The sequence below is a fragment of the Pyrus communis genome, chromosome 3 (genome assembly GCF_041283825.1).
Source record: "Pyrus communis isolate YQ-2024b chromosome 3, ASM4128382v1, whole genome shotgun sequence".
Taxonomy (NCBI): domain Eukaryota; kingdom Viridiplantae; phylum Streptophyta; class Magnoliopsida; order Rosales; family Rosaceae; genus Pyrus; species Pyrus communis.
Window position 1 is genome coordinate 3827591 of NC_142567.1, and position 24598 is coordinate 3852188.

At 34.6% G+C, this 24598-nt stretch overlaps 2 protein-coding genes across 2 annotated transcripts; one reads left to right on the plus strand and one right to left on the minus strand.

The window, feature by feature from the left end:
* Window positions 1-908: 908 nt before the first annotated feature.
* LOC137714780 (ubiquitin-conjugating enzyme E2 36) lies at window positions 909-5022 on the plus strand. The gene is made up of 8 exons (XM_068453921.2): window positions 909-1067; window positions 1339-1366; window positions 1602-1688; window positions 2881-2939; window positions 3871-3912; window positions 4012-4085; window positions 4392-4489; window positions 4591-5022. The coding sequence occupies exons 1-8, from the start codon at window positions 1032-1034 to the stop codon at window positions 4626-4628; spliced, it is 462 nt and encodes a 153-aa protein (XP_068310022.1). The 5' UTR covers window positions 909-1031; the 3' UTR covers window positions 4629-5022.
* A 5489-nt stretch (window positions 5023-10511) lies between these two features.
* Window positions 10512-14751, minus strand: LOC137715904 (TPR repeat-containing thioredoxin TTL1). Its single transcript, XM_068455264.2, has 7 exons — window positions 13400-14751; window positions 12710-12905; window positions 12420-12601; window positions 12000-12333; window positions 11694-11898; window positions 11502-11608; window positions 10512-11376 (listed from the first exon to the last, which is right to left on the minus strand). The coding sequence occupies exons 1-7, from the start codon at window positions 14320-14322 to the stop codon at window positions 11224-11226; spliced, it is 2100 nt and encodes a 699-aa protein (XP_068311365.2). The 5' UTR covers window positions 14323-14751; the 3' UTR covers window positions 10512-11223.
* Between the last annotated feature and the right edge of the window lie 9847 nt (window positions 14752-24598).

The following is a 24598-nucleotide window of genomic DNA, read 5'->3' on the forward strand; positions in this document are numbered from 1 at the left end:
AAATTCATCACCAATAATTGTCTTTTCGGATTTTATGATACGTGGCGCAACGAGAACGATTAAAAATCTTATCCAAAATTACAAATAAAATTATTTTGTATTATTTTATAATTTTTTGGATAATGACACATAGCGTAACGAGAACGATTAAGAATCTTATCCGAAATTACAAATAAAATTATTTTGTATTATTCTATAAATAAATAAAAATATTAATATTTTATTTTCTATTGTCAGGACTATTGACATGCAACGGTGAAGATGCAAAAAGCGGTTACTGTTTACTGGGTGAATAACATAGTGTATTGCCTGGGGGGTTCCCACGCTGGAACTGCTCTGAGAGATGAGAGAAAATTAAAAAAAGAATTGATGTGATGTGAATGGGTGAGATGAGAAGATAGAGAAATTTGATAGAAATATGTGAAAGAGGGGGGGGGGGGGGAGAGAGAGAGGAGCGGAGGGTCGGAAAAAATAAAAACAGTGGAGGGAGAAAGAGAGGGATCAAAAGCATGTATGATTAAGTGATGTGACGTGATATGCGCGTCAGATTTTGTTTTTGATTTTTTATTATTTTTAATTATTATGTTAAACTTTTGTCATTTTTTAATTAAAATTTAAGTCATTTTTATAAAATTTAAGTCATCTTCATTAAATAAAGTTAATGAATAATTTTTTGTTAATAAAAAGTTGAGAAAAACCTTTTTCATTAAAGCTTAGTAAAAAAAAAATTACAAAAATCTAGGCTAAGTATTTAGCTACTTTCCAACCAACTGAAAAAAGGGTAAAAAAATATAATAAACAATTTAAAAGAAAAAAAAAGAAATAAAAGAGAAAGAATAATAAACAAGTCAAATCATTTCCTTTATATTTTTCACGGAAATAAAAAACGCGTAATATATTCGTAAACCGAGTGCCTATTATGATTACTTCTTCGTCCTAGTGAGAGAAAGAAAGAAAGAAAACCTATCTCTCTCTCTCTCTCTCTCTCTCTCTGCAAAACCCTCATTGCGTATTCTGCAATCGACCTTCGAATGGCGAACAGTAATCTTCCCCGACGAATCATCAAGGTTCGCCCTTCAATCTTCTTCTCGATCCCTCTTTTAATTTTACCTCTGATCGCTCTGTTTGCGTCCCCTGCAACGAAAATTGAAACTTTTAATTGCCTTTTTTTGTGTGGTAATTTCATCGAATATTTTCTGTGATTTGGGCCTGAAAAGATTCGATCTTATTCATTTTTGTATTGAGTTTCGTAGCGACGAAATGGGGATTAGGGTTTTGTCGGTTTGATTTTTGGGTAATTTTTTAACAATTTTTGCTTTTTTGTATTTGATCCCGAAGGAAACTCAACGTCTGCTCAGTGAACCTGGTAAGTGATTCACCTTTTCCCCATTGATTATTTGGAGCTTGAATTTGAAATTATGCTTAAAATTCGTTTGATTTGTCTACAAGTTTGTTTCATAGAGAAATTCAAAACGAATGAGAGTTTGATAGTTGTTTTTAGGCTTTAGTATAATATAAATATGCTAATTTTGTTGGGGTTTTATTTGTAAAGGGTTTTATGCGGTTTAGTTATTACTTTATACTGCGATTTGTGGTTTCAGCACCGGGGATTAGTGCTTCACCGTCAGAAGAGAATATGCGATACTTCAATGTGATGATCCTTGGCCCAACACAATCTCCTTATGAAGGTATATATAACTGGACTGATTGCTTTGTGGAATACGTTAAATCTATACCTGGTTGGTTATTATTGTTTGAAATCTTATACTTGTTTGAGGAAATTTGGATCTATAGAAGTTTTATTGTTTGAAATTCCTTTTATTTTATGCACATAAATTCTTAAGCTTGAGCTATACGTTGGGAGTACAAGCTTGATAGAACTCTGCTTGTGGGAATGATGATTTATTGTGTCTGCATTGTTGGATGTATGTGTTTGTGTTGTTTTATGTGAAGATGAGCTGAACAAATTAAGGACGTTGTTATTTGTCAGAGTATTTCTGAGGAATAATTAGGAGGCTGGATCGTTTTGTTGAGCCATATAGGGGTTAGCGAAGGTTGTCTAACTTTGAGATCTGTCTTTAGTCTTGGGTACAAAAAGAGTATCCTGTCCATTTCAGTAATTTAATGTAGCAATGGAGTGCTCTGGGATTACTTTGTGTTGAGAGAGCATAATCGTATCTCCCTTGCATTTCTAATGGAAGTATATGTATGAAGTGAACTATCGGTGGATGCATGCAGCTAGACCATGTCATGGAGCTACTAGAGATTTTTGCAATATTCCGAAGGACTGAGCACAACAAACAGGAATGCTTTGGATTCAGTTGCAATGGATGGCTAGGGAGAGATCATGCTACTCAGAAAGGCAGGCTAATTGAGATGATGTAGCAATCAGCCCTATAATTGGGGAAAGTTATATCTCACCTGGACAAATTTGTATGTCGTTCATACGGTGGGAAAGTGTAGTCCATTTATGTACTGCCTGTCTATCTAATATGTGTTCGTTGGCCTGTTAGAGGGGTATAGCATTGACGGCACACAACAGAGTGTCAAGTACAATAAACCAAGCTAGATTATTGATCATAGCCTTTCTAGCCATTCACTACTCTGCTATTTTACATCTGTGTGAAGTGGCAGTCCACTTTACTTTGCTTTGGGCTTGAGAGAAATGATAGTAGCTTATTTGTTCTTATATGTTGTTATATTTGCCACTTGGTTACTACATATTATGTTCTTAGTCAGAAACATAAATATCAGATGTCAGTTTCAGAAATGTAATATGGGTTAACATGGCTCCTTTTTCTTGTTACTCCTTTGCTTTCTTTTCCATCACTTACTGTCGTAATTTGTAGATTTAACATGATATGTTTCGTTTCTATTTAGGAGGAGTTTTCAAGTTGGAACTCTTTTTGCCTGAAGAATACCCAATGGCTGCTCCAAAGGTACTTTGATTTGAAGTCAGTATAACACAATCCCAAACAGCTCAAAGATTGAGGGAAAGTATGAAATGAAACATTGCCGTGTATAGGAGCGCTTTTAATTCTTGATGTCTGGAGTTATACAGTTATTTGATAAATGGGTTTTATCTTCACAATTCTTGTTCCTCGTTTGTGATAGATTTCATCACAGTTTTGTTTTATTTGTATGATTCTCTTGTCGTGCAAGTTGATGGGATTTAATGGTATTCCGTGCTTTTTTCAGTTATGTGTGGTTTTTGCCCACAATGGCTGTAGTGTGTTTTGAGAACTGTTCTGAAACAGGGTAGTCTTTTAAAGCAGATATTGTTTTTACTAAGGAGAAATTATTGTTTGGTATGTGTATATATAATGCATATGGGGTGGATCTTTAGGATTTCAGAGGGCAATTCTTAAAGTTGCAAAAGATAAGGGAGTTAAATAACTGAAGTTACTTGGCTTTTAGGAATAAATATTATCTTTTATGTTACACTTTTTTTTTTACTAATGTGATTCTTATCGTTGATAATTTATGATAGAAATTTCCATAGGTTAATAGTTGTATTACTTGGATGGTTTTTCTTAGATAAAAAAACTATTCTAAGAACAGTCTACATATTTTCACCTTTACTAGCAAATGTTGTCAATTGTAGCATGCTCACATGGGTGAAATTTTCGTAGTGTGCAGTTGAATAATTAGCTGGCCTTTCCACAGAATGCCAACATGGTACACGAAACTGTTAAAGACTTACTAAGGCAGCTGGGTTGTCATTGTTTATTAATTTTGTGAATGTGTCAGGACATGGTTTTGGTCCTGCAGTTTAAGGCTCCACTTTTTCTGCATTAAGCATGCCCCCAGGCATTTTAACATTCCTTACGTATGTGTATCAAGTAATCATTTGTTTTTCCGTTGTATCAGGTTCGATTTCTCACCAAAATTTATCATCCTAACATTGACAAGGTAGGCTGTGGTGTGCATATGTTTTTTTTTCCTTCCTTTCACTTTCAAAGGTTCCCCAAATAATTTAATGCCTTTTATGCACACGGCTTTGTTAATCAGCTGGGAAGGATATGTCTTGATATATTGAAAGACAAGTGGAGTCCTGCTCTCCAGATCCGAACTGTACTTTTGAGGTATATGCTTTCATATTGTCTTCGTAATATGCTATACCTGTTCTGTGATCAAAACAAAACAAAACATCAGTGTAGATCACTGGTTAAAATATCACAATAAATTATGTGTTCCATAACAGAATAAATTTTGGCATAGTTCATACGCCTGTATCCTGGAGTTTGTGCAGCTGCTATTCCATTTCTACTGCATTATTCTTATACAGGCACTGCATCATTGGGGAAATGTTTTAATGTGATGTATCGTTCTATCCTTTCAAGTAAAATTGAAACTGAATTATTGGCGATGTTGCTATCATTTTCTTCTAGTATTCAGGCACTGTTGAGTGCCCCAAACCCCGACGACCCGCTCTCAGAGAACATTGCAAAGCATTGGAAATCAAATGAGGCTGAAGCTGTTGAAACAGGTGTGTTTCTTATTATTGGTTTTCCCCAGCTTACATATTACTCGAATATCAATTAAAAAGCGTCGGAAGCTAATGCGTTCTTCCTTGATCCATCCCCGCAGCCAAGGAATGGACCCGTTTATATGCAAGCGGTGTGTAATGACATGGTGAAACTTTATCCTTCCCTAAAATAACATTAATGCAATGTACGCTATTCGCTGTCATTTTTAAATTGAAAATTCGGAAGAATTGATGTTTGAAATATTGGAAGTTTAATGTTCACGAGCTACCATTTGTTGCCTGAAACTTGTTCCATCTCTTTCGGAAGCTCGTCTGTGAACTTGTATGATCAAGGATCAAGGTATTTTCTATCTCCACTCTCAAACGACGACTGTGGGGTTTATTATAGGCACTTCAAAATATGGATTTCTGGCAATGAATATTGTGAATAATTATTTACTAATTTTCTTTTTCGTTTTGCTGTGTTTTGAAGAATTGTATTCCCGGTTAGTTATGACAATTTTTCGTTAAATTGTATTTGGTTGCTTGGATTAGTTTGGATTGGATTGAATATTGAACAACTTGTAAATTTCAGTGTATGTTTGAACAAATGAAAATGGCTTGAAAATTTTGAATTTTAACGATAAGGACAAAATAAAAGGTAAAGTGAATGGTACCAATATTGATTTTTTAATGTAAAAATATGGTTTTTAAGTTAAAGTGAACTGTATCAAAAGTTTTTTGTTAAAGTTTTGTTGATAAATTTGTCGGTAACGAGTACTCGATCTTATAAGTGCGTAAGAAGCTAGAAAGAGTGAAAAAGCGTTACACCTGTTTCAACATGGATTCATATTGGGTCTGGATGTAACGGATTCCATGGGCTGATGCCTTGTGCACGCTTTGTACTTCTTTGAGTTCCGCCCTCCAACGTACCAGAAAAGAGAACAAAAGAATTAACTTAGCTCTTCCATGGGGGAGGAGGTCTTCTTCAATTCACTTCATGGTTGATTTACGAAATTTAGACTTATACCGTTAGTATTATAAATCACTTTCTAAAGATCATCTTTGCAAGGAATCATTAAAATACGAGATTGTTTAATCATCAAATTATATAGAAATAGATGGGACTTATTCGGTTAAACTAAAATCATATATCTATTTGCTACAGTTGCTTAAATAAATAATCTTAATTTTAATTATTTTTTAATAAATAAAATCTTTACATATTGGTTCATAATATAAATAATTCTTATTATAAATACAAAATTCTATAAATCGGTTACAAAATAAACTAGGTAAGAACTCCTCTTCAATCTTAAGTAGTGAAGCTCCTCTCGTATCCAAAACATGAAAACACCACAAAACGACATGGTATTCAAGAATATTACAAATATATACTAATCAACTAACTTGAAATACAAGTAATCTAAGTCACAGATTTTACAAGACACAGCCCAACAGAATCCTAAACGGATTTTCCTATGCTTGATACTGAATGAGATCTTCTTTGAATTTTCTTTGTAAGAATTCCAAGAATCCTCTAATTATGTTCATTCATTGTACATCATGTGGTTATTTTAATTTTTATATTTAAAAATGAACATAAATGGCATATGAAGAAAACTAACTGTACAATTTATGATAAACGAACACAATTAAAAGATCATTTGGATCCACAGAAAGAGAATCCTCCTTCCTTGATACTTTCACGGCTGCCCTTTTTACAGCCCTACAATGTAGGATAGAGACACGTCACGCGTAGGGTACCTACCCCACAAACAAATAGCCATACAATGTCCGAACCATCCATCCGTCCTTCAGTTCAGTGTTTCACTTTGGATCCCTCTCTCTCTCCCTTCAGCCACTGCCCCGTTCACTGTGCAGCCCCACGCGCCTCTCTCAACTTTGTTCTTGTTTTTGTTTTTCGTGTTTTGTTTTCAATGTTCTCGTTAGTTTTTTAAAAGTACAACATTTAAGTTTTAAGGCATTATTTTTCTCTACAAATATTGTGGTTCAAACCATTATATTTTTTTCTTGTTATTTCGTACTACGGTCTAATTATATTACTCTTTATTTACAAATGAGAAATTTTAAATTCGATTTTCGTCAAAAACGAATTTAAACCACATTATTACTAGCTTATTGTGAAGTTAAGTCCATTAATATTTTTCCTTAATGTAGAAAATATCGTTTGTTCAAATTATTTTTTTATATATTTATTTAGAAATTATCTCGAAAAACTTTGGTTCGATTTAGAAACTGTCCGAAACAAAAAAGTTGAAATTTAATAATGGAAAACATTATTTATACTATGACTTTAGTTTATTTCACACATAAATGATTACAAAATCTCTAAGCCAAATGTATATTGAAAATGATCCAAAAGATGATATTAAAAAAAAATGCTTCAAATTATAATATTTATACAGTAAAATGATGATCATTGTCATAAAATGAGAAATAACTCGACATATATAAGAACTCAAATATTATCTAAACTTCTCTTTGTAAATTAGATATTTTATTTTTATTTTTACAAATACTTCATTTTAGCTATGCTTTCTATAATCAATTTTAATCTCATTTTGCTAACTCAAAAGTTGAGACATATTTTCTGAAACGCTTCATTTCTTTCTCTTTTTTTATGATAAAGATTTAATTTAATTTATCAAAAAAAATCCCTAATAATAATTTATGAGCCCGTCAGCAAAGTGGGCAGCCGGCCGTTTGACCGCTGGTGACGCACCGACCGGGGAGTTTCAGAGTTTTGACGGTTGAATTTATAAATGCAAATCACCACCTACTCACTTGTCTTGTCTTATTTAACTCTTATTATTTCGATACGACCGAATCAATAGTGTTCCTGTCACACATGTCCCTCTCCTCACTTATAATTCTTTCTTCTTCTTAATTTTCTTACAAAATTCAAGATAATATTATCAAACAAAAAATTATTCTAATGTAACCATGTAAGTGACATAAAACAAATCTGGTAATACCTTTTTGGCTTATTAATTGTTATTTAGTTTCAGTTTGTCTATTGAAATTGATTTTGTGTTTATGAAGCCGACATTTTTAACTCTTTTGCCACACTATTCCATTAGAGAACGGTTTAATTCAAGGATGTTTTAAACTTTTTACACTTCTGTTTATCCCTGATTTACACTATAAACCAATCTTAACTCTCTTTTTGACAACTCTAATTCAAATCCCATGAGTTAGAACCTTTTAAAAAATAATAACTCAATCAACAGAAAAACCCCATGAGCATTTTTGCTCACCACAAAAAACTCTTAACTCTGGTGTATGCTCACCATACATCTAATTATTTGTCATGTGTTATTTCATCTAACCTTGGTTAATTTTTTCCAAAATTAAAAAAGTAACATTTAATGTGAAAATTAACTAGAATTAAGTTAAAAGACACGTGATAAATGACTAGATATATACTCGTGTATAATAAGCATACATCATAATTTCTAGTGGTGGGCAAAAACGATTCCTAATAATAATAAGGGCAAGTTGTAATTTGCCACTGAATGGAAAGACAGAGTCGCTCCCTAATCACAATCAGTGCCTCACAAAACAAAATAATCAATCAAATCTTGTTTAGAAAGTAAAGTTAAAAGGGCATTAGGCCTACTTAGTGCGGTGGTCGCCGTCAGCGCCAGCCACCCAACCACCCTCGCACACATTTGATATTAGCACCCACCACCAGGTGAACCTTTTGGATTTTATAATTAGACGAGTAATGTTATTCATATCATATTTTCATACCATTTTAGGTAACATTTGATATGAATAGCCACATCATTTGAATTAATTAGATTTTTAAATTTAGTTCATTATTTAATAAACTGATAATTAGGAAAAATTAGTTAATTAAATAATGATTGTGGTATACGAAGAGTTTTTCTCTTTCATTTCCTTGGATTTTGCAAATTTTTCAAATGATGTGACCGTCCACATCAAATGTCATCTAAGGTGGTATAAAAATATGGTATAAAAACATGGTATGAATAACATTACTCGAATTAGACTGATGAGTTAGGTACTTAGGTGTGTGCATTGAGTAGTATTAGTTTTTTATTTTTTTCCACCAAAAACCGTTTTACTTTAAAGTTAAGCAGCAACAAAGTGTTTGGTAAAAATAAAATATACTACTTATTTTAAAAGTAATGGCTTTCAAACAGCAGTTTTTAAAAGTAGCCTATAAGTTGCTTTTAAAAGCTGCTTTAATAAAAAGTGGAGTTGAGTCTTTAGAATATTTTTAATTCATATGATAAGCTCGTTAACTTTAAACAATGACATTATTATCCTTTTAGACTCTACTTTTTATATTTACAACACTTTCAAAAATATAGTTTATCAAACACTCAACTGTTTTATTTTTCAGCTAATTATTCTTAAAGCACATCATAAACAATTTATTAAAAAAACACAACAATCCAAAACTAACCCTTAATTCATCTGTCACGTGATAATAAACATGCTATGTATGATTTTTTTATTTTTTATTTTTCCTTCTATTTAACAATATGTTATTTTTAAATTCAAATATCACATGACGGTAAATGTAAGTTGTTTCTCCCTTATAAGATGGAGATAGCAGCAGCAGCAGCAACCGACATCCACATGTCACGCACAGCACTGTGGCAGTGGGTGCCCCTCCTCACTTTGCATCCCATTTAATTTTATGTCTTAATACAACCAATTAGTGGTTGGCTAAAAAAAGGACAAAGAATAGAATCCAACAATGCCCTTCACAGCATATTTGGTTGTGCCAAAACAAAGTACATGGCATTTTGCACTTCAATTTGAATTACTCTTTCTTATAAATTAAAGTAGTTTAAGATACTGCGTTATCGCATTTTACATGAAGGCAAATGGATAACACTAAAAAACTAAGTGTGTACACCATGTGTGAGATGTTAACACTAACAACGTAGTACATGCTTCTTTTTATTGAATACAACGATATATTTACAATAACAAGAAATTTGAATTAAGCAACAAACATGGCCGGTCATAATGATTTAGCATTAAACTCACTATTCACGAAAGTCGAATATAAGATCTCTCAATCACAAATGAAGAAAAATACAACAATTAATAGATTGCTAAATATTAACACAAAACAGAAACAGATTCATAACATTGCATGACAGAATAACGAGACGATCATAGCTAAAAGTGACCGTTGATGGCATGTTGTTACTACTTTTGTGTGCGAAATTTCTGCACTAAAGGAGTGGAATCAAGTTGAAGAAGAAAAGGGTATTGAATTGAATAGCTTCAAACTTTCAACCACCATGTCCATCCATCTTAATAAGAAAACCAACCTTCATTAAACCCCACATTTACTTTATCCCTATCGCTACAAAGTCAACGATTCCCATTTGGGAAAACCCCCTAATAAACTAATCCGACCAAATCGGTCATCACAGATACTCACAACGCGGTTACTTAATGCTCTCTGCCAAATTAATTCCGTCTAAATTTCTATGATTCTTCGGAGTATATGTTAAAGAGTTTTTCACCGATTGGGCCTTTGATAAAAAATTTCAAAATATAAGATGTTTCGAAGCACCGTAACATTTTTAGAATAACAGATCTCACCTCACCGCGTTTTGTTGCCAGCTAGTCAGGACTAGCATTAAGGCTAATATGTTGATTAATACTCCCTTGAATTCTTGAATTTTGCTAATTAACACCAGCAAGTGTGCATCCCTAGATTGTTGACAAATTAAACTAGAGGCATATGAGGTAAGAGCGTGTTTAGAGGTGCCTCTGGAAAAGCTAAAAGCGTTTTTCCATCGCTACAAGCACTTCTGACTACACTTTTCCCAAAAAAATCCATAAATGTACTAGGTCATAAAGGCGTGTTTTGGAGAAGCACATCCAAATTCAATTTAATTCTATAAAAGCACTTGTAGAAACGCTTGTGAGCGGAACATGCACATTAACTCGACATGATTGGATCATTTCAGATGCAGATTCAAGGTGAGATAAGAACATGATACAGAATTGAACCGATGTAGAGTGAGAAACAAGAAGAGAACAGTAGAAATTTTTATTGTTAAATAATTGGTTTGAGAAGGAAACAACAATAACAGCACATCCACCATTCATTCACAAACCCAGTAAGTACCCACCACACATCTCAATCTCCCTCATGACTTCCATTCTTTTTTTTGTATATATCATCACATATATACATGTACAGATGATCCTCTTCTACATCCAGCCACCCATCTCTCTCTCCTCTCCCTCCTCTCCCTCTCTCTCCATACCTATCTACCTCTCTCCCTCTCTCCCTCTCAAATAAAACTAAAAGCAAACTTAACGATTGTACAGAGTTTCTTTTTTTTTTCTTGGAAGTGAGGATCCAGGAACCAGGCCGGGCTATATCGGAATGAAAAATGAAAAAAGTTCGAAGATATTCCAAACCAAAATGGGAGAGAAAGAAGGCATAGGAGAAGGGAGGAACAAAGTGGAGTCAGAGAGCAATGAGGAATGAATGAATAAATGCAAACTGAACAAGGAACTAAGCTACCTCTCTGGGATCCACTGGCATTGGCTGCTAATGAGATTATTTGGTGATTCCGATAATGTAACAGGTATCTGGTAATCCTTATGTGATGGGAGGAGGAACGGAACGGAAGGGGAGTTCCTAACAAACTGGGGTGCCGGGCAGCAACAGGAGAAACTCAAAAATATGGCTGAGATACAGAATTACAGTACAGTCCTGAGTTCTAAAAGCTATAATGCCTGACCGAGTGTTCCAACATATCGCGACTGGGGCGCACCATTTCCTTCACTCGGCTCCCATTTTTGTAAATCTTGAATGTTGGTACAATCCTCACATTTTCGCTGTTTGCAACTGCCGCGTTTTCTTTAATGTCAACCTATGATCCATGACCGTAATAAGTATAAAAAAAATTGTTCTCTTAAAAGTACTTTAGTAGCAATCACAGGTGCATGCAAACTTCAGTCAAACTAGTATATGATAAACATCAATCAGCAACTTTACCTTGAGGAAATTTATGGATGGGTAGCGACCACAAAGCATGTCCAGAAAAGGTGATATTTGCTTGCATTGCAAATCAGAGGCGGCTTTGAAATGGACCACGGAGACACCTGTAAATGCAAAGTTTTAGGCACTTGTGCAATGACGGAAGTGTAGAAATTATAAGGTGACAGATGCATAGATGGGAAGGCCTACCTGGTAAAGATATCACAGCTCTGAACTGCTCAAGACCTAATATTTCTTCCACTTCACCGCCAAACTTCAAATAAGAAACTTCTTCCTCACGGGATTTTTTTAATGCAATTTGAGCATGAAACAAAGATTCAGCAACTTCATTGTCATCAGGGACCAACCTTCTCAAGACCTCGTAATCTTTTAAAGCCTCTATCCATCTTTCTAGCTGCAATACACAAAAAACTAACAGACTAAATTGCAGTCTCTTAAAAGAAAAATTTATGAACGGAAAGAAACGAAAATGAAGAGGTTTAGACATGCATTTACCTTTCTGTTTGAGGCAGCCCTTCGGAGAAGGGCTTTTGTGTAATTATGTTTAATACATAGGGCCTGGTTGCAGTCTTCAATGGATCGCTCCCACATCCCAAGTTTAAACCAACAAGCCGCTCTGTTGCAATAGAGAACAGAGTTTGAAGGATCAACCCTTAGACCTTCTCCATATGCTGCGCAAGCTTCTGTGAACCGTTCGGACTTGAAGAGATCATTGCCACGGGCACGAGCTCTCATAACCAAGCGCACATTACTTAGCAGCACTGCAGCTTCAATGTTTCGGGAATCAATCTGTCCTGCTTTCTCAGCAGCAGTAACTGCATTCTCAAACCTGCAACACATCCATCATCTATTCTCACTCTCCACAAAACCCTTAACCATATTATTTCGGATAAAGCCTAAATTCTTTGAACTCACCTTCCAAATGCCAATTCAATTTGGGCCAAGACAAAGTTAGTGTAAGCTTCAGAAAGCATCCCAAAGAACTTAGATTGTGAAAGGTAGGAATGAGTGTCTAATCTAGGTGTATTCAATACGACTGATTCGGCGTCATCAATTTGGTGGAGCTTCAGAAGCGCTTCCGCTCTACACATATAGAGCTGTAAATTCAATTTGAACAAGTTCAGCATTTTGCTTATCTTTTCACTAAATCAAATAATACAAATCCACGTATACAAACTTTAAAAAACTCGGGAATCGATATTTACCTGAGGAGAAGAGTCAGCTCCAGAAGCAATAGTAGAATCGCATTCCCTCAATACACTTCTCCAATCTCCTACACGACGGGAATCTGTACATCTTTTTAGATGCTTCTCTACTGCCTGCAATTTCTGTAACTCAGCTGGATCTGGCTGCAGCCCGGGAAAACAAAGGTGTCTCCGGGCATTCTCGACCTGCCCTAACCTGCAGTAAATAGGATTAAGTCAAGTAAATTTCCTGCTACATTAAGCTGAAGAGATACATCGAAATTCAGTCCACCTACAGTTCCATAAACCAGCAAAGGCTGGATTCTAAGAATATAAAACAACACGAACCCAGAAAGTTTGAAAGTCCACCCAAAAACTCTAAGAAGGCTCCAAGAAGCTTTAGATATCGAGGAGTTAGCAAACTGCAATACAACTATTCACACTTGCCCAATTCAACCAACTACTAGATCGAATCATGAAGTAAACGCAACATACAAGAAGGTAGTAAAAGCAAACAAGAAAACACAGAAGAACCATTCAATGAATCCGAATCGAAAGGGCAAACCGCAGCAGATCCCAAGACCAAGCAAGTAGGCATTCTCAACAATGTTGACCAACTAATTAACAAGATAAACTCTAACCAATTCGCTAATCACATCAGCTTCAGAAAAAAATAACTGAGCTTTACTGCTTTACATCCCAATAACTCACCTAAGAAACAAAGACCCCAAACGCTGGTGAGCTCTGCCATAACTGGGATCCAACCTCACCGCCTCCTCACATTCCCTCACCGCCTCCGTCAGCCGTCCTAGTCCCGTTAATGCTGCCGCCCGGTTACTCCGGTAGGCAGCATTGGCCGGAGACAATGCAATAGCCCGATCGTACAAGCTCAAAGCCTCTGCGAAATGGCCTCTTCTGTACTGCTCATTCCCAGCTCTCTTCACCTCCTCTGGATCCACATTCACCATTGTTCTCTTCAACAAGTCTCCGTTGCCGCCGGTACCCCTCGAACTCATGGCGCTCGCCCTCAAACTCAGGGAACTCGCTGCCTCACTGCTGCCGCCTTTAGCAGCCTGACCGCCCCGCATTATGCTCCCATGACCATAATTCCCCGTACCCGAACCCAAAACGTCGGTTCTGGAGCTCCGGTTCGGGACCATACCCGTTTTTAAGAATTTCCCAGATGGGCATATGTTCCCCGTGGGCAAAACACTGGGCGGCGGAGAGCTCACGGAGCTCTGACCCGAGTATATAAGTGGGTGGGTGGAACCCGTTGTATGACCCGGTTTGAAACTGCGGGTGTTTCCAGCGGATCGGGCGCTATCTGCGGCGGTGGGACTGCTCTCGCTAGAGCCGGATAGCTCGCCGGAGTGGTTGTTGGGGGCTGAATCGGCCCTTCTGGTAACTGGGTTGGGCCCATTTCGGCCGGAAACCGATCCGGATGAGCTGGAGCTACTGCTTGTAGCAGTGGCGATGCCGCCGCTCTGGCGAGTCCGAAGAGGCGAAACGGGCGAACCTAGATCGAGTTCTCGGAAATCGGGCTTGTTGGCTTCGCAACTCAGCGAGTCACGGAATCGATCGTTAAGCGAGTCTAGGCCGAGCTGCTCCGAAATGGGCTTCCCGGAATGCGACATTTCCGAAAACAACAGCAAAGCTCCTATCTTTTTTCCGATTTTCTCTCTCTCAATCTGTAAATTTCTGTTCTTTCTTTCTGGGCCGTCGTCTTCCTCAGCAATGTGTGGCAGTGAAGCTGTTCCGATAAGAAGAACGATGACTGCTGGCAGATACAGACGCAGAAAACCCCAGAAGCAGCAGAAGGAGAAGAAGAGATTCTGATGAAGACATTAAGGGGTAGAGAGAGAGAGAGAGAGAGAGAGACAAAGAGGGGGGAAAGAGCAGCCGAGATGGGGATCTCGTGATATGAAAGAAGGAAGCAAAGAATGAATGCGAAGTCCTCTTTTAGAAAACGAGAGGGAGGAGAGAGAAGGAGAGACAGAGAAAGGAGAGAAGTTTTTTATTGCTTGTTTTTTCTTTCTTCCCTTTTACCTGCTCCTTCACGAGACAGGCTTTTGAGGTTTCTCTCCTTTTCTCTTCTTGTTGTATTTTTATTCTATTTTTCCTTTTTCTTTTCTCAATCTACAACTCTTAAAAAAAAATTTTATCATCGCCGAGCGTGGTAATGTTCATAATTCTGTTTATTATTATTAAAAAAGTATAAATTTTGATATTTATGTTTGTTCATTACATAAATTTTAAAATTTAAACTCATTAAACGATGATTATTACAATGTTAGCATCACAGAATGGTAAATAAAAATATTCCCGAAAATAAACGCAAAGAATGGTGACACTTAGCATATTATTGGGGGTCTCTCTTTTTCATTACCTTTACTTTCGTTTTCTCTTTTGTGAATGAATTGATTGACTTTCATATTGGTTAGGGCTAATTATGTGCTATTTATACTCGTGCATAATTTGCTTTAAGGCATGAAATTAAAAAGTGACAACGTATCCTAAGAAAGTGCCAGCTTATACACCAATTCATTTTTCTTTAAGCAATGATTTACAAAACCGAGGTTTATTTAATTAATTAGCTCTTAATTTAATCGTATATCTCTGTATAATATTGAAAGGGTGTAATAAATGACGAGTGTAATAAGCGTAGAGTAAGGTGCACAAATTACATCAAGGCTTTGTCTAACTTTCATGCTAGTACATTGCATCTATTTTTTGGTTGTTGCCTTGTAGTTTTAAAATTGTAGGGCATAAATGTTTTCTAATTTACAGATTTCGAAATTTAACCTCATCCAATAGTGACACAGTGATATATAGGGTGATGAGTATCACCATCACTTAAGTGTAGTGAGTAAAAATATTCCATTTCTTATGTATGATACTCTTATGTGAACTTCTAAAAGATTTTTTTTTTAATTTTAAATTTGATTATGATAAGGAACATTATTGATAATGTCATATTCGGGATGTGATGCATAAAATGTTGTAAAATGTAATTTCACAAAATAAAGTACAACATATAAGTGAGTGATTCTATTTGTAACGTAAATTAGGTTTTTTGTGAAGAAATATTCACAAATTATGTGATGTTATGTTAATCAAGTTGAAGACAATATTGATTTTAGGCCAATTAGTATTTAGTAGTGAGCTGCTGGTTTATCTCTACTTGATTTTGATATGGTATCAAAGCAGGTTAAACCCCAAACATGTGCTACCAAGTGGTTAAATGCAAGTTAGACTAATTAGTAGTGAGCCGATTATTTGTTTTTCTAAAATCTTAATGTGATATCAATCTATTAAAGCGTGCTAATTGTTTTATACGACGGCCAACTCATTCAAATAGTTGATAGAATGTTTGATGTTGGGTCAATCAAATCCCTAAATAGTAAATATATTGGGCGAGCAAGTGATTAAGTGCAAGTTGAAAACATTATAGTGTTAGAAACTTAGAACCAATTAGTAGCAGATTATTGGTCCGTCTTTAAAAAATCTTGACACTAATGATATTAATATTCAATGTAACCATGCACATAGTTGGTTAGTTATGAATTATTATTACATATATTAAACGTAGTCAATCATGATGTAATACTATATATGTGTCAATCTCTTATAGACGATAAAAAAAAGAATAAAAAAAGAATAATTAAAAATAACTTACAGAAAATAAATTTACTGTTATTAACTTTCGTCTAATAATACATTATTATTTATAATTTCATTTTGTATGATATTATACTTTTTGATTGAAATTTATAAGACGAAAATCCGATTCATGTAAGTTGGTCCGATCAGCATGGTATTGCTACTTATCTTAGATTCTTGGACCGTCCAGATTTTTTACTTTCTTACGCAAGCCGGAGAGCCAACACAACAGAAGATTAATGACTGCTCCAAAAGTCCGAAACTACCCTCCGCCACTCTCACTTATTCACATTTTTACCCTTTAATGTTGGGCTGCCACCTGGCTGCCTATTTTTTACCCTCTTGGATAAGCCCGAGAGAAAAACACAGTTAAAATAGGGGATAACGGCGAAGCAAGGGCATTATGGAGAACAAGCGATGGATATAGGGGTGTTTAAGTAATTTTGGGAGGGTCTGGACAGAGGTAGCTGGCCATGTGCAGGAGAGAGTGGCGTGCCAGCTGGCGCATTCAGGGAAATCCTGGAGCCAAACAGTGGCGTCCAGCTAAGCAAACTAACGGTGGGGTTTGACATCGTTTAGTACGATGCGGGAGAATATGCCTATGTCATTGCTACCGGGTTGTTTTCGGGGAGTGCGTATTCTCTGCCGGCTTTTGAAAATTTTTAAATCATATTCGTTTATGGTACATTATGCGGTAAAAAATTATTGTAAATTTTTTTATTTAAAATTAAATATAAACAGTACGTAACGAAAACTAACCACACAATACACAATAAACAAATATAATTAAAAAATCTTCAGAATCTGCATTAAAAAAAATCTGAAGAGATCCTCTCTCGTTTTCGAGGGAGTCGGATGGTGACAGGAGAGGAGGAGGCCATCATCCGTAGTGACGACGTTACAGAAAAGAGGGAGAATGATGACCAGGCGATCTATTTCATGCCAGGTAGGCTACATGATAACATGGCATGCATGCAATCGGTGTTCATCACAAATCCAAAGATTTTTGTATTTTTGTTTTCATAATTTTAGTGAAAATTAAAGATATTATAGATTTATCCGACTACGACGAATCGAAAAACCTTCAACGAGTTTTAGTTTTGTTTTTGATGTTGAAAGGTTTTAAGTTCAATTTTTATTGAATGAGTTTTAATTCTATTTTTAATGTTCAAAAAGGTTTTAATGTCAAATGAAAATAAATCTGATTCGAACATCGATAGTCAAACACGTAATGTAGAAAAGGTGTCAAATTAGAAAATAACAAAAAAACTACTAATAAGTAGTCGAAGAATTCTACTTTTTCTTTGTAATCCTAACACAGCCGTTTTACTAACTAATGTGTTATAATTTATATTAGAAAATTAGAATTTTTATTCTAATTTTACTTTGTAACCCTAATTTATATTAGTGATTGAGTTATACTTCATAATAATTAGTAACACAGCGCCAATATATTACTGTCACACTGAAAAAAATTTCAAAATTGAATTTCCTAACTTGCCCTAAAGAGAAAAAAAAATGAAGGAAAACTAATGTGCAACAAGTGGTACGTGGCCACATGAGCAGGTAAGGTGCATGTGTGGCACCACTACGGCACAAGCTCTGTTGTGAGCTGTGACCCACTAAAATATTGAACAAGAAATTATAGTGAGAGTATTTTGCATGCAAATTGTAAAACGTCTTAAAATATATCTTAAACACGCATAAAATACACTTTGCTTTGTATATAAACACATTAAAAAAAATTATAAACAAGCTACTCAGTAATACGGTATAGTGATATTTCTCTTTACTTATAAGCGAGAGGTCTTAGATTTGATTCTTACCAAATACGAATTTGAACGACATTATTGCCAACTCATTGTGAAACTTCATCATTTTAATATAGATAACATCACTTATTAAAAAAATTATAAATAAAACTAAAGAAAAAGAGGAAAATATCTTTTAAATATATCAAAATGGTGTGTGACAATATTTTCCAACTCCACGGTCGTATTTTCAGATGCAATTGTCACATGCTTTTTGCGAAATATATATTTCTTTTCCCACTCAATTTACTTCTAAATTTGACCAAATTAACAGCTCATTTTTATTTTTATTTTTTTTATTTTTTTGTAAATTTATATGGGAAGATACTGAGTCTTCCTATGTAAGTAGTCATTCTTCTCACAAACAAATCACAAGTTTACAAATATGAAAACTCTAATTTTGAATTTTTAATGCATAAATTTGCATATGTGTCAATTGTAATTTGCATGTATGTAAACAGATTTAACTTGTTGCATGTAAAGAATCAAATATTGTTCCTTAGTATATATAAACTACTTAGATCTTTGGGTTTTTTATTTTCAGAGTACAAAGCATGCATGGGCACAATTTCAGAAGAACAAAAACAGACAACAAAAAAAAAAAAAAACTCAAATGAGTGCCAAACTAAAGGCCTTTTATTTTAGTAAAAAAATTTGCATTTAAATCTTTTCACTTTTTCAAATGATAGCAATGATATCAACTCATATGTCGGTGGAATAAAAATAAAATAGAAATTATCTTTCGGAGAGATGGCCGAGTGGTTGATAACTTCGGTCTTGAAAACTGGTATGGTTTGTGTCATTTTTACACACACAAAAAAGAAAGAATTTTAATGCTTTTGAGTAGGAGTTAATAATGAAAAATAGAAAATATAATGTTGAAGGCATTACAGATCTTGTTTTTTGTGTAAGAAGATAGCACGTGTCATGTAAAAAGGTGAAACGGTCCAAATACAAAAATTAGTACAAAGATTACTAACATTTCTCATTCTATGAATACATTAATTCAGTCTCAAAGATGGTTTGGCCTCTTTCCATTTCTTCATTGGTTTGCTTATTATTTACATTTGGTATCTTTGGATTCATATGTTACGAATGCGAGGTTATTATATAAATGCATAGCTTCGTCATGATTCCTGGTCGAAGACTTGTGTTGAACTCCATTTTCTAATGTTGCACTCTTTGCTTTATTCCCAAGAAAACAAAAACATACTATATCCATGTTGTTGTAGACTTGTAGTGCTAACATATCAAGATAAAATGAAAACCTCTCTCAAAAAAAAAAGGAAAAGTTGTGCTTTCTCCTTTTATAATTGAAGATTGCGAATGGTTTCATAAAAAGGAATGACAATGGAAATGGATGGAGTAACGTAATCAAGTAAGAAATGGAATCGAAAAAAGTAACGATGTAACTATAAGGTCGAAAGTTGACTAAAAAAATCAACTTAATCATAAATCGTTTAACCGTTTGATTAAGTTGTCAAAATTTAAGTGTTTAACTTAACCTAGGTGCGCTGCTTTTTCAAAAGTTTCCTATCGAACTGACTTCTATTTCAGTCTATGCTGGACCAAATGAATACCAATAATCAAGTGTTCAGTCAACTAAGGGAATACATCACTTCAGCGTGGGAGCATTAGCCGATCTGATACATCAATACATGTTCCTATGCCCATTCCAATCTTGAGCTTATAGTTATTCCATTGTCTTTGGATATGGTGAAGCTTTTCCATTCATCTATCATAGTATATAATGTTAATTGCGTCCCGATGAATGAAATCTTTGCGTTACCATCATATAAAAAAATGAAAAATTAAAAGTAAAGACGAGTCATTTTCTAATGGCATCTATAAGATAGTTCCATGTCGATGTACTTACACCGACAAGCAGAGCTCTCTCAATCCAACGGCTTGCATTATCTTGGAGGCCTCCATGTTAGTTACTTTTTTGAGTTAAAAAAATGGTTGATTAACTTGATTTCCTCCAATTCCAATGTGTGTATAGACTTTTGGATATTTTAGCACTCTCACAAAGTGGATTTGAAAATGGTGAAGAGAAATGTTAAAGAGATTTCTTAAAAGTATGATTCTTCATGGTACTTTTTCTTATTTCATGTTTTGGGCACAATATTTTATAATGTTAGCACGATAAATAACATTAAATTCTGAGATAACAAAGAATTTATAAAAAAAAAAAAAATCTCATTTTAGGAGAGTCTACTTAGTATCTCTCAAGGGGTGAAAACTGAAAAATAAAGTAGGACATTTACAATTTCTATGGCAATCTAATTTTTGTTTGTTTGAAAACTATAGAATAAGGAGTTTAATTATGAAATTAATATAATTATATCTTCTAGGGAAGGTTCAATACATAATGCACAATGCCCAAAGATGCATCCTCAAGGGGCATTGCATTGCAATATTTATATATTTACTTAGAATCCTCTTTGCTTTTCCCAATTAAAACAATCATATGGTCCATAAGATTAAGTTGCCAAGTAAAGTATCTTCTATTTGTAGCTACCATAGCCTTTAGATCATGAAATTTATATTACAAGGTAACTTAAAATAATAAATATAAAGACACTTTCGAAACAAAAACATTTAGGTGGCAACGTCACAAATCATTCATAGAAAATCATGCAGATAAATGAAAATGCATGATAACACAAAATAAATTTCAAAATAAATTTCAGATACCATCACCTTGACGCTTCTATTTTATGCTAAAAATTAAAATATGTACATAAGGTTTCAAACACTACATCATCTTTCTATCGATCACACAATTGGGGTTGAGCCGGCCATGAGAGTGGAGGACTTTGATCTCATTTTATGGGCCAGGAATGCTCGTGGTTTTGGTGCTAGATGTCTCCTTCTTTGTGTCCAAAACATTAATGGATGTAAACAAACGTCTTCCTCCATACCCCCCTTCGTACACACAACACTTTTGTATTATATAAACCGGTCAGCTAAACTAATTGGCTTGACCATGTTCCCACATTTAGTGTGCTCATATGGGGTCTTAATTGGGTGGCCTCTTGCCACATTTTGATGACAGTTCGAACCAACTGCATCTAGGCCGATAAGAAAGACCATCACTTATGTCGGTACGTACGTAGGGTAGGGCTCGATTCCTCTGCGTTCCCGCTTCAGCTCATGCTTACTACCTTCATTCCTTACCCTCGTCGTTCTCATTTTACGTACCTAATGCAAGGATCCTTCATTTTTTACAAAACTGTCTTGGTAGAAATAAACAATTTTGACCGTATAAATGTAACCCTAATATGTATTCACTTTGAACTTCATTTACAATTAAAACGTAAAATAGTATCATATTACCGAAGTAATTGATAACTAAAATAGTATCATTTTACAAAACTGTCTTAGTTACATATCACTATGATATATTGAAATGTGAAAAACTTAAGATGCTCCGATGCATAAAACACGTCAAAACATACTAGAAAATCTCCATTAATCACTTAATGAGAACATTGTCTCCTAACTTCATTTTAGTTATACTTTTTTTCCGGACGTAGTATTAAGTTTGAATCGCTCTCCTGTGAATTGCATAAAGCATATATACAGTAAAATAACCGTACAAGTGCATATATAGTTACCGCAGCACAATTTTCACCCAATTCAACTTTGTTTCGTAGGACAAAACAACAAACATACGTGCATGCATGCTCTTTTTCAATCCTACTGTTTAAGTCACTTGGTTAAATCCATTATTTCCGAGTCCTCAGTTCTCGGATAATTTGCCTCTCTTTATACTGGCCATTCAATTTAGTTGACCGTTGGGACATAATTAAATACCTAAACCTGCAAACAATACTCAATATGAATATTCCCATCAGTCTTTCATTAACTATCCTAACTCCTAAACAAATTATTAATAATTAATCCCATTTGACTAGTACAGATTCGGGTGTGTGGCTTCAATGGCATGAGTGTTTGAGCTGTTTGATTAATTTTCACAGTTGTTTAGATTTTTTTATTATAATCTTAGCAATTCATTTATGTATTATTCAATTTTACATAGTATTGAAGAAATTTTCTTGTTAACTAAATACATATAAATGCACACAGCTTTTAAGGGGAGGGATTCCCATTTTTTGATAAAAATAGGGACTCATTGTGTGACTCACTCTACATCAAACTTTGATGATTTGAACCGTCTATTTTTCAAGTTGCACCTCATAGATCATTCTTACAAAATATTAGTCAAATCAGAAATATTTGAGGCATCTAATTGAGTTCAAAGAAATTGATAAACATTATGTTTTAAGAAACATTGAAGTTTCATCGTGACAATTAAATGTGCAAATGGGGTTGCATTGAATTGAATTTTTGCAAAAAAAATCTATGAATTTAGACTTACAAAATATATGGTTCAGATTGCTGAAGTTCAATATAAATTGAGTCCTCCAACTAATTCCTATTTTTTGAAAAAAATCGAGATCTTTTTCTTAGAGAACTTATAAAGATAGTAGATACACGTCTACATATACGCGCATGTGACTCCACCAAATTGGTAAGATCTGGGATGCCCATTTGGAGTAAAAGAACGAGGAAAACGATACCTCTTTGACTCAATCATCTTATCATGATGGACTAGGATTACGAAGTTATGAGTGATTTAATTAAAGAAAGTTGAGGGCACATTTGAATTTGTCTTTCACTGTTAAAGTGGATGATGTGCATCCTTAAATATGACTTTATATGTGGTCATGGCTCATGACCGGGTAGAACAATCACAAGTTCCTCTTCGGATTCTTTGGGTAATGCTCATAGGGATTTGAAAATCGTGTTTGTTCATCGTACAGTCAGTTTTTATCAGATATTGTTTGTATTTAATTTTAAATAAAAATATTTAAAATGATTTCTGACCGCACGATGTACGATGAACGAATATGATTCACGAATCCCCAAGATTCTCAAATCGTGTCCGTTCATCATACATCGTGCGGTAAAAAATCATTTTAAATACTTTTATTTAAAATTAAACATGAATAGTATCTGACAAAAACTAACCACACGATATACGATGAACGGACACGATTTGAGGATCCAGAGAGGATCCTCATTCATTACAAATTATCAACTAAGTAACATGCATGTGAGTAATATGAGCACCAACTTCTATCTCAATATTTTGAGACAAACTGATGTAGCAGATCTCCGTGTAACACGATGTTTAACAGTTTTATGGATCAGTGTAATTTTGTGGTTTCCGATGATATCAGATGAGTGCTTGAAGTCTACTCATTATTTTATGATTAGTGATGCTTTATTGTAATATGTTTAGATCTGGTTCCTAAGGACCTTTTTGGACTGAGTTCTTCTTGATATGTATTTAATTAGAATACATTTTTATCAATGAATGGATTATTGTACTTTTCCTAAAGAAAAACTGATGTAGCAGATAACATATATAACATTCATTTATTTGTGTTTAATGAGTAACTTATAGAACGAACCCAAATATGACCAAATGAAACAGAGCACAATAGTCGAACATACATTGTTAACCACATCTTATAATATGAACTTTTTCGGGACGTGATGGAAAAATTATAATGAGTTTGGTGGGTCTAAATAACATTACTCATGGTTGAAAATTGAAAGTAAATCTTGTTGGAATGCTTTTTAAAATTCTGTTTTGTTGTTAAAATTCTTACTTTTTCACTTTTATTCCTTGGGAGTCTTGGTCTTAGACCCACCTCATCCAAACCAAAGCGATGCCTTGCCTTGCAAGTACTTGCAAAGAAGTTGCACTCATTTGAAGCATAGTACCAAACCGGGCGTTTGACTTGAGTGCCATAACAATTAATTGATTGCTCAGTGATGCCAACGTAAATAAATTAATTTAGAATACAAGTTGATCCAAGCTAAAGCTTAATTTATAGGGTACATGAATATGAAATATATATTCACGTATAAATTTTTGTGATAGTACACTGCATCATTAGATCTTTAACATTACGATGATGTTAAATTCGTTCTATGTAAGTTGCTATTCTGAAAGACGAGTGAAGTTTTTGAAGAAACAAATGATATTCATTTTAAAATTTTAACATTACATCAAACACGTTCCCAAAATACGAATCTTAATATGATTGCAGAAGCAACAACCTAAAAAGGCTAAACTAAAACGAACTAAACTTGTACAAACAACTAAAACACCCACAACACCAAAATTTAACATAATATATATCCCAACCACATATCCTAGAACAACCACAACCCTAGATTATGAAAATTGATAACACAAAGAAAAAGAGGATTTAATTAATTACTGGGCACGATCACATGCTAAATATTAGTCCCACTTAGTCATATGCACCGGATAGGAACCATAGAAGAAGGGGGTCACTATTGTAGCAACTAACAAGCACCCCACAAGACTCCAGCTACGAGATGGGCCTGCTAAGCA

Excerpts from the sequence above, each read along its gene's own strand:
- LOC137715904 (XM_068455264.2), bottom strand. The coding sequence starts at position 14,322 with ATGTCGCATTCCGGGAAGCCCATTTCGGAGCAGCTCGGCCTAGACTCG. Across the intron at positions 11,899-11,999 it reads GGGCTGCCTCAAACAGAAAG|CTAGAAAGATGGATAGAGGC; the intron begins GTAAATGCATGT and ends TGTGTATTGCAG. Across the intron at positions 11,609-11,693 it reads AGCTGTGATATCTTTACCAG|GTGTCTCCGTGGTCCATTTC; the intron begins GTAGGCCTTCCC and ends TTGCATTTACAG.
- LOC137714780 (XM_068453921.2), top strand. The coding sequence starts at position 1,032 with ATGGCGAACAGTAATCTTCCCCGACGAATCATCAAG. Across the intron at positions 1,689-2,880 it reads AACACAATCTCCTTATGAAG|GAGGAGTTTTCAAGTTGGAA; the intron begins GTATATATAACT and ends GTTTCTATTTAG. Across the intron at positions 3,913-4,011 it reads ATCATCCTAACATTGACAAG|CTGGGAAGGATATGTCTTGA; the intron begins GTAGGCTGTGGT and ends TTTGTTAATCAG.